The sequence below is a fragment of the Taurulus bubalis genome, assembly GCF_910589615.1.
Source record: "Taurulus bubalis genome assembly, chromosome: 19".
In the NCBI taxonomy this organism is placed as follows: Eukaryota; Metazoa; Chordata; class Actinopteri; order Perciformes; family Cottidae; genus Taurulus; species Taurulus bubalis.
Genome location: NC_136607.1, coordinates 13,097,496 through 13,108,176, shown reverse-complemented (window position 1 = coordinate 13,108,176; position 10,681 = coordinate 13,097,496). Strand labels below are relative to the sequence as shown.

At 42.3% G+C, this 10,681-nt stretch overlaps 1 protein-coding gene across 1 annotated transcript; it reads left to right on the top strand.

Moving 5' to 3' along the window:
* Nucleotides 1-2,287: 2,287 nt before the first annotated feature.
* Nucleotides 2,288-3,166, top strand: hcar2 (hydroxycarboxylic acid receptor 2; the record flags this gene model as incomplete). Its single annotated transcript, XM_079234982.1, has 1 exon — nucleotides 2,288-3,166. One exon carries the CDS (start codon nucleotides 2,288-2,290, stop codon nucleotides 3,164-3,166), a length of 879 nt encoding a protein of 292 aa, XP_079091108.1.
* Between the last annotated feature and the right edge of the window lie 7,515 nt (nucleotides 3,167-10,681).

The following is a 10,681-nucleotide window of genomic DNA, read 5'->3' as shown; positions in this document are numbered from 1 at the left end:
GTTCAGAGACAGACACACAAAGGTAAACAAACCTGGGTCAAGTTTCATCAGTGGGATAGTCAAGCTGTTCAAACAGCCGGAAACACACATGGAACAACACACTGTAACACCACCAAAACAACACACACAACCTGCAGTACACTGCTGAAAAAGTGATAAATTATGAAATAGTCAAGAGGCCTTTAGCAACATGTTTATATCATGTAATATATTGACTATGTCAACATTGATTGGGGATGTTAATGAACTACTGTACTAAATACTGTAGACTACTTTGTCAACTACATTCATTTGATAACTCTAGTTAGATACTTTGCAGATTCAGATTAAGAATACAAAATTTTATCAACAAATAAATCATGATAATATAATATTAATAAGACTATCTATCCCAGGGAAAAATGTATATTTGTTTTAGTTAATAAATTAAAATGAGCCATACATTTACCAGAGGCAATATTAAAGTGATTAATTAATGAATCAATGACCATAATCCAATAATGCATACCATACATTAATCTGAACGGTCCTATTCTGCAAAATGAGTAATTTTACTCTTTGGTACAGTGTGATGCTTTTACTTTTGTACTTGTATGTGACATTTACTTGTAAAAGAGTATTTATGCACTCACTGTGGTATTGCTACTTTAAATTAAAAGGTCTGACCTTATCTTCCAACAGTGCCTTTTAATGTCTAATAAAAGAGGAGTGAAAGGTCACCTGAGAGGTCATTCAATAAGCTTTAAAAAACAACATCATCTAACAAGCTAAGACTCAGAAAAACACAATTAAATAACACTGAGTGACTCGCGGTGCGAGGAGTTTGTTGTTCTATGTCCTTGTTCTGCATGTTGGGTGCAGCACAAACCCGAAAACGGACATGACACCTTGAAACGTGTCAGCCTCACGTAACATATTACACATCGTTACACTGACTTGAATCAGAAGTGATTTTCTGGACTGTTGCATCAGTTGTTTACTGACGATTTTCCGTCAGGCGCCATCGGTTTGTTGCATCATTGCCAATCGGTGTGAATGGATGATGGCTTGCCACAACACATACTCCACACAAACCAGTTTTTCATATTTCACTGCTCTGTCCCCCAACTCACCTTGACACGTTCACGCATCTTAATCCTTGTTTTATGATTATTTTATTCTTAATTTTAAATATGTGATGGATGTACGTGGGGCCAACAAAGACATCGTAGCATCGAGGGAAAGTCCTCAGCTTCCACGCCCTCGTCTGATTGGATGATCAGGATCCCTGAAGTGTTGGGTCATCTTCTAAAAGATGTTTTCCATAGTTTGAGGTAGGGGCTCTGGATTTGCTCACACTGGGACAAACGTACACAGGAGTCACAAGGACTAAGTGGAGAGTGGGGACCCCAGTCACTTCAGGAAGGTGCGGCACTATCCTGTTGAACGGGTGAGTATTCAACTCCTGACCTCTAAATTCAAATACTGCAATTGTACATACACATCCTGTGTCTTGGGAGAGTTCTTCATCCTCATAGCTGTGTCTTTTACGGTGGTAATTATCTGCATGTTCTGCAAGAGACATGGATCTCTGTTTGTAGTCCGGTTGCACATTTGCATGTCACCCTCAGATACAGAGATAGTGGAATGAGCCACCTGTTGACATGGTGGATACATGAAGGAAAACATGCAAACAGTTGTGCAAGCCTCTTCATATAGCCACACTCGACATGCTGTCATTTCACTGGCTGTGCAAGAGCGTATGGAAATGAAATGGGGTGAGGAGTCTGCGGAGTCAGTGTGACCGTAACACAGACAGTTGAGGGAAGATCAGTTTATTAGACGACTAAGTGCCAGTTCAAGGTAAGAGGCTTTTGTTATACAAAAACTGCATCAAACTCACTGCATTAAATTTGACATTTTGCACGAGACCACTTTATGTGTGTTGGTTGGTTTTTCAAGTTGAAGAACTACATGATTGAAAGCAGCTTTTTCTCTAAAGTATTTAAAGCAGACTAGTTTGATGTAACAGTATTATATGTTTTCTTTTGCTCTTTTTGATCCAATGCTTTAGCTGCTAAAATAAGCATTTTTCTTTATTACTTTTTGACTCAGACTTCATTTTTGTTTTACAGTTTGCTCGATGAGTGAGGTTTATTTTTTACAGAGGGTATTTTGAGGAACTATATTTCGTAGAAGTCATTTCTTAGAAGTCTACTGAAACTGTCACTGTCTAACTGCAGTGAACCAATGAGTGTGTTTGTTCTGTTTATCTGACAGCTCTTCGTTTCTCTGGCTATGTCCCCTGATGGAGGTTTTATACAGCAACTCCTCCCTGCTCGTCGTCTCTTACAGAACCCCCAACTCCACTGCTGGTGAGTGGACCGTGTATGAGCGTTGCAAAGACATGCCCGCTGCCATCATCTGGTACCTGGGCCTGCAGTTCATCAACATGTTCCTGGGCATCCCAGCCAACCTCATGGTGCTGTGGCTCATCCACAAGAACAACGGGGACTCCACCACCTCAGATATCTTCATCACTCATCTGGCGATTCTAGATGTACTCTTCTGTCTCACCCCTCCGCTTGAGCTGGCCAACATAGTCTTCCTCACCACCAGCAGCACCTGGTACGTCCTGCGCTTCTTTTACGGCATCAAAGACTCCTCGCCTCTCTTCCTCTCCTGCATCTGCCTGGACCGCTACATGGCCGTGGTCCACCCCATCATTTTCACCAGGCTCAAGGACCGCCACCACAGGGCAGTCCTGGCCATCGTAGTCTGGCTGATCACTCTGGCCTACGCCGCCGCTAAATGTGTGGGCAACATTGTCAACTTCGACAAGGTCTTCACGGCGATGATCCTGGCAGCGTTCGCCTTCATGGTGTTCTGCAATATTTCGATCCTCTGGGTGCTGAGGAAGTCTGGGCCCGGCAGAGACGAGATGCACCCTGTGAAGAAGAGAGCCTTCAAGATGGTCCTCATCATCCTGGCTATCATAGTGTTCAACTACTTCCCGCCCGTCGCACTGTTCCCCTTCCAGCACTACTTCTCTCCCGACGTGTTTCAATGCTACATCCACTACGTCACATTCGGCTTGATGGACTTCAGCAGCAGCATTCAGCCGATGCTCTATCTGTCCAAGGAAAAGATCAACTGCTGCCCGAGCAGCATGACACAACTCCACTAGGGATACATGTTTTTTTTATGTGTTATATATATATATATATATATATATATATATATATATATATATATATATATATATATATATATTAATGTTCTGTTGTTGTGAAACATTGAAGAATATATCCTATTCTTGTTTGAGCTGATTATTAAAAAGATGTATTGTTGCAGTAGTTTCCAATGGGTCCCCCAAGGAGGGCTCAACAAATTTAAGTTATTGCCTTAATAGCATAGTTTAGATTTATAGACTTCTCAAAATTATCTCTCTAACTTTAACTCTAAAGTGGTGGTTAAAAAAAAGACTCCTCAGTTCCCTCGGATAGCCATGCAGATAGCTGGGTTGTGCTTGTCCAGGTTTAGAGATACAAGAGCTGAAACAATCAGTCGATTAATCTATTGTTTGATCAATAGAAAAACATTTTAAGCATGTAATAAAAAAATATAGCAAGTTCTAGCTTTTAAAATGGGAGGATCATCTTCTTTTTATGTCTTTGTTGTTTTATGGGACTGAAAAAAAGGTTGAAGATGACAGAATTTTTCACTACGCTTTTTTTCTCAGTTTTTTCAATTATTTGATGGATTGGGAAAAAATATTCTACACAATAATCTATAATGAAGATATGTTTTGCATCCCTAAGAGATACCAAATCCTTCCCGCCTCAATACGACGGAAGCCAATGGAATTTTGTTATATTTAAAATATTACATTCTTTTATTTAACACAAACAAACCACAGGAATTTTAGAGTGATTTTTTGAGTACAGCATATAAAATCACATCCACCCATCTCCATTGTAGAAACTACACCTTTGTGCCCATGTGTGTGTGTGTGAAGTTATTAAGCATTTATACTTTGAGGAATAAACACTGGGAACCACTGATGATGCAGGCACGTCACCATATTCTGTGTAGTACTGGCTTTCCTGGTTGCATTAAATGTGTAAACATGTATGTATTTGTACTTAATGGAACAAATAAAAAAGTTGTTCTTGCATACTGCCTTTGATTTCAAATAACAAATACATAAAGCATAAATAAGTCATACATAAATAATTTGATTAACCTTTCTCTTTAATTTAGTCACAGATCACACAGAAGTAAGTCACAATAAACTCCTAGTAGCAAACACTCAGTTCAATATACTTTGCTGTGCAGGTATATCAACGAGTCGCAACAACAAACAGTAGCCTCATCATAAACATTTTACTGTGTGTGTCAGTTTGAGATAATTCACGGTAAGAGACGCGTTTCCTGCTAGAACAGTGAACAAACTAAAACAAATCCTCTAGACGTTCTTTGATAACATGGCTTACAGAACAATTATTAATTTAATATTGAAAGCAATCAATACAGAACATTTTAAGTAACATTACTTTCAGTAACACTAATACATTCGTGTCAGCTCAACGGACCAGACTGCTGACTGTTATAGTTAAAGCTATATACAGAAATATATTAATACTTTCTAATTATTCTTTAGAAATAATGTCTAACCCTCTGGCTACTACAACATGTATACATGGGTGTTGAAGCATCTTAATATTTTAATTCTAAAACAATTATATTGTTCATTTTTACTGACCCCTGTGGCGAAAAAGGTCAGGGCACCACACAAAACAAACCTGGACTTCAGTGTCTTGTTTCAGCAGGGTGGTTCAACCATTCATCGTCATTTCTTTCAATAACATATACATTACCATTATTTTGGTGACATAACAGTTCTTTTAAGGTCCTTCTGTCTGTCTCTGTACACGGTGTTGAGAGAGAGGAGACCACAAGATGGCTAAGTATTTGGATCTACCACATCACAGCAAAGATAAGACAACAGTGTATTGCCCTGTACCACAAACATCAAACAGTTTTGAGTGTGACAGCACAGTTTTCCTCTGCAACAGCAGGATAATAGAATATGTTTAACTTAAGATACATTTAACAGCTTTTTCAAGGAGGTTTCAACCCCAGCACCCAACAGCAGCCCTGCCTTAAAGAAAGTGCAGGGGTTACTGGTGTGTTTAAATATACGATGCAGGAAATCTAGTTTGAGTAACAGATCAAAGCGCTTAAATGCTTATTAGACACCAAAATACTGCACAACAGCTTATAATACCCTGCTAATGGCGGTTTTGAGATGCGCGTCTGAAGGAAATTGACCTTGATTTAAGATGATTTTGTAAAATCACTCACTCAGCTTTTATTTCTGTCATCTTCTCAGAACTCGTTTCTAACTTCTATCCGTGTCCGAAAGAGTCTCCGAGGCTGAAGGTCGGCTCGTTTCAGTCTCACTGGTGCTTCCCTCGCTCTGCGCCTTCTGCTCCTTGGCCGTGTGCATCTTCAGGTGCTTCTTAAGGGAGGACTGGTCGGTGTAGCTCTTCCCACACTGGTTGCAGTGGAAAACCTTCTCTTTGGTGTGGACCAGTTCGTGTCTCTTCAGGTGACCCGACCTGCTGAAGCTCTTGCTGCAGAACGAGCAGCTGTACTCCTTCTCCCCCGTGTGAGTCCTCTGGTGCAATTTAAGGCTGCTGGCCACCGTGAAATTCTTGCCACACTCATTGCAGCTGTACGGCCTTTCTCCCGTGTGCATCCGCATGTGTATGGTGAGGTGGCCCGCCTGGCTGAAGGTCTTCTTGCACAGCTCACAGCTGTAGGGACGCTCTCCTGTGTGAATCCTATAGTGCGTTTTGAGGTCCCCCAAGCCGTTGAACCTTTTCCCACACTGAGCGCAGCAGTATGGCTTCTCCCCGGTGTGGATCCTCTCGTGTATGCGCAGGTTTCCCGCATTGCTGAAGGTTTTGCCGCAATCTTGGCAGCTGTAAGGCCTTTCCCCTGTGTGAGTCCGCAAGTGAACTTTGAGCTGGTTGTGCTCGTTGAAGCGCTTCCCACAGTGCGAGCAGGAGTACGGCTTTTCTCCAGTGTGGACGCGTTTGTGTATCCTGAGCTGACTGGGATGGGCGTATGTTTTACTGCAGAGGGTGCAGGAGTAGGGTCGCTCTCCTGTGTGGGTGCGCTTGTGGGATTTGAGGAGATCGGCCCGGCCAAAGCGTTTGCCACAGTAGCTGCAGCTGTGGGCCTTTTCCCCGCTGTGCGTCTTGATGTGGATGTTGAGCGAGGCTGCTCGACTAAACGTTTTGGGACATGTGGGGCAGCGCAAAAAGTTGTTGCGAATCCCCAAACACGGATCTGCGGGAACAGCAGCGTTTCCCTCGCGTGCCATTACTTCTGGCACCACGACCTGTCTGCTTGCCGCCTCGGGGTCCGCTTCTGATTCAGGGTAACATCTCAATGCATGCTTCAACTCTCGCAGAGAGTCATCGTCACCGTACTGCAACACCCCATTCTGCTCCTCTTCCTCCGTCTTGATGAACTGTCCATCCGGCATGTAAGCGTCAGAAAAATCGGTGAGTTTAACACCGTCGCTGCCTCTGGATTCTTGTTCGAGGCCTGTAGGTGACGGCAGAGGTGCAAATGCATCATGGCTGTGTAAACTGACCTCCGTGCTTTCATTTTTTACTGGCCTCATTGTCAGATTGAGAAGGGATGAAGTCTGGGAGAGGTCAATAGCACTGCTTTCGTCCAGGTCTGGCTCTGCTTTTACAGGTATCAAGTCTTGGGTGGACACACATACATCCCCTGTGATCACACATGGCCTTTCTACCATTTGATCAGTCTGCCGTAAAAATGAGGAGGAAAATATACTTTCCCTCATCTTGTCTTTCTGCCTCCTCCTGAAGCTCTTCTTGTCACTACTGCATATGGACATCTTGAATGTGCCTTGAGTGGAGCTGATGGGACAACTGTTCCATTCTGAAGTCGAAAGATTTTCTGTGCCATCTTGTTCACAAATATCTGTAAAAAGGCAAAGAGACAATAATGATCCAACTAGTACAGCCTGTGTTTTGGAGAGAAACCACATCACAGATAAAGTGTTGATTAGCAGACAGATGTACAACAAACTAGGGAAATAACTGAATGACATTGTGGAAGCAACTAAACAGCCTGAAAAATCTCAACTGACTTAACATGTAAAGTTGCATCAATTGATTTTTTCCCCAGTTTTTGGTGGCATGACAATGTCAGACTGCTTTTGTCTCTACTACCTGCATGAATTATGTGATTCTTTAGCTGCTAAACACTTCACCATGTTCACAAGCTAACCGCTAACTGTGCCTGTCTGTCGTTAGGCGTTGGACAGGTAGTATACAGCAAGCTTAACAGAGCTGTTTTTGCTGAAACTGCTGTGTATAATAACAACACTAAAATGCTCCAAAGAGCTGACATTACATAGAGCATTATAAATATTAAGACCATGATTCCTGAAAGCCAAACAACAAAGTGATATAAGTAAGTGCCACTAAAGTGCTACTTTCTTTATTCAAGCTATAGTTGGAAAAGATGTGTTTTTAGTTTGCGGCGGAAGATGTAGATACTTTCTGCTGTCAATGAGGAGCTCATTCCACCACTGAGGAGCCAAATTACAAAATAATAGCTGTTGCAATACTAAAGGCAATGGGGCTGTTGTTTTTATGCAAGTCAACACTTATTGGTTTCAGATTCACAGTTTCATCTCAGCTATCTATGAATCAGTGAAGCTGCTTCGTTCTAGACGGTCCAGTAAATACAAACATGTAATTCCTATTTACATCTTCCCCGGTACACCAATATTGTGGTTCACTGTAGAATTGCCTGTGGTGCCCTCATTAGTATGGGCAGTATAGTGTGACAGTAGTGTACTACAGTGTAGTTAAATAATGTATTAAATATTACACAAGGATTCCCAGGCATATTTCTTACTTACTATTTCTATACACATTTGCACTGCTCTGTTTTGCAGGTACTGAAAGCCTGCATTGTCTACGTCTGCTTGCCTTTTCAGCCTCTTATACTGTCACATTGCCGCCATGTATTGATGTCTAGGGAGACACACACAGGGACAATTTGCTGACAATGCAGATACTACTGGCACAAAAGGCACGGAGCTACACGGTGCGCTGTCGCGACAAAAACACACACACACACACACACACACACACACACACACACACACACACACACACACACACACACACACACACACACACACACACACACACTCCGTCATTCACCGAGTGGAGACAAACGTACCTTCTGCAGCAGACTCGGTGCTCTTCTGTGCAAACAGCAGCTGCTTCAGGTCCTCGTTTTCGGACTCGATCCTCAGAATTGTGCTCTGGTACTCAGACAGGGTCCGGTCCACTGAGTCCAGGATGTCACTCACTGTGGCCTTGAAGATCTCAGTCAGAGAGGACTCCAGGAAGATCTTCAGATCACTACACTTGGCCATGTTGGACCGAGCGGCTGCGGACACCTCGCCAGATGGTTTGTACACGGTTGAAAGTATCTGAAGGGGGGGGCGGAGGGGGGTAAAAGTGGGTGTGTGCGACTCTGCTGCTGCCGTGTGCGGAACAAACAAAGCAGAGACGGTCGCACGAAAGTGACGCCGAGGTGAACGCTGGTTTCGCTAAAACGTGCTCTCGCGCTCCTAGTGGTGTGGAGGGGAACTGCCGGATTAGCCGGGGCCCTAGCTAACGTCATTGTGACACTGTGTACACACATAACCACGGTGATAAATGGTGTTTATACATCAAGAAGATCTGCACAACTATAGCAGCACTACTGGGTCATCACTAATACTACTAGCACCACCACCACTACTACAACCACTAGCTAGCAACTAACTCACTACAGCTGCAAGGATGCTCACATAGATGCTAACGCTAGGTAATGCTAATGTTTTAATACCAACGCTAATCATGTTATTGACAATGTTTCCTTCGGTTACATCAAGAGGAAAGCTAAAAGAGACACTGCTAATCACGTAACCCTAACTCAAGATATCACTTATGTAACGTTGTAATATTACTAACTTGGGTTATCTTCTCTTCATGTGTTTGTTAGTATGATTTACGTTGACTTGACGCTAGAGAGTGCTAACAAATAAATGCTTCTGATAGACTAGTATTGATTTGTCGACTCCTAACGTTCATCACGTGAGTGATGATGATTGCGAATTGTACAAATACTCAGTAACAGTTTATATAGTAAATCGTAATAGCTATCATTATGAGGTGTTTACAGCAATTAAATACAGTTAAATGTGTTAATCATATACAAATAAGTAGGCTATTAAAAATATGCAGTCTATTTAGTCTTGTTATGGTTGGGAAGACTAAAAGCAACAACAACTCACGTCTGTGTTAAACAGGCTTTTCTGCTCACAGACAGAAACCAGAGGCACATCGAATGACTTAAGGTATAATGCATATGGACACCTTCTGGTTTTACCACATCATTTCTAGAGGTCATTTCTCATTTGCAGGAATGAAGCTGAGCCACTTCCCTCACCTTGCTTGTGTGTGTGTGTGCTTGCATGCCTTCAGGCTGGTGGGCGTGGACTGAGGCCTCTCAGGTGTCTCTGAGCTCTTGAGTCATCTGCCAATCACAATGTGTCTTTTCTTTCTTCCTATTTGTTCCAACTAAAAATCTCCCTATTTTTTCCAACAGCCGTACCTGCTGGGAGAGGAACAGGACAGAGGGAGACCGAAGTCTGATCTTGATCTATCTAAAATGGACAGGAAGCCTGAAGAAGAAGGGGGAGGACCTGTTTCAGACTAGGACTTGTGACTTGCATGCATCGTTATGCGACACCACAGACTAGGCTGCTCGGCTTAAACAGAGCGGATGTGAGGCTTGTTTGTTGTGCGTAGAAGGTTCAGGCATAATCAACTGAGGGTTATTTGTATGCTGGGTGATATGTCTGTGAAGGTGCAGCACTTTCACAGCGATATTATCCCGGTATAACGCAGCAGTGTGCCCGTCCCTCCCACAAGACTTTAAACCCCACAAGCTGGCTGATCATATGATGTTGCTGTAAAGACCCTGGAGGGGGTAAGTCATATTTCACAGTTGAAAAGATTCCTACTAATGAGATTTTCATTTGTAGCTCTTTAAGGTTTGAAAATGTTCATGTCTGCGCCATGTTCGCTGGTGGTAATGAATGACTCAGAGAGTGTTCATCCTCTTTATAGACATTCTATTACTATAAATACACACCTTTATAATTAATTTCTCAGCTTTCCCTCTACCCAGTGTGGCTGTGTTCCTCTTTTTATTTCATCATCCCCGGGAAGTTTAAAAATATACTTTTACTTCTCCTTTAATATCTTGTTAATCGTCATCTTCTCACGCCTGTGATGTGTTGTATACACTTCCTATGCATTGTAGACATTTTCTCCTGGTGTTTTCCACTTTGGGCATACTGCAATTTGTTTAAGCAACGTCTAGTTAAAAGAAGCCTGATTTTTTTTGCTTCTATTTAGTGAAGGAATCTCGAAATCTCTGCAGTCATCTAAGCATGTCTTCACAGTGCTGCCAAAGATGACATCACACACAGATGATTAACTGGGTTATCATGTGAAACACTATTTTATCAAAGTGCAGCAACAGTATTGTATATATGGTCCACATTATTTTGAAATTCAGTTTA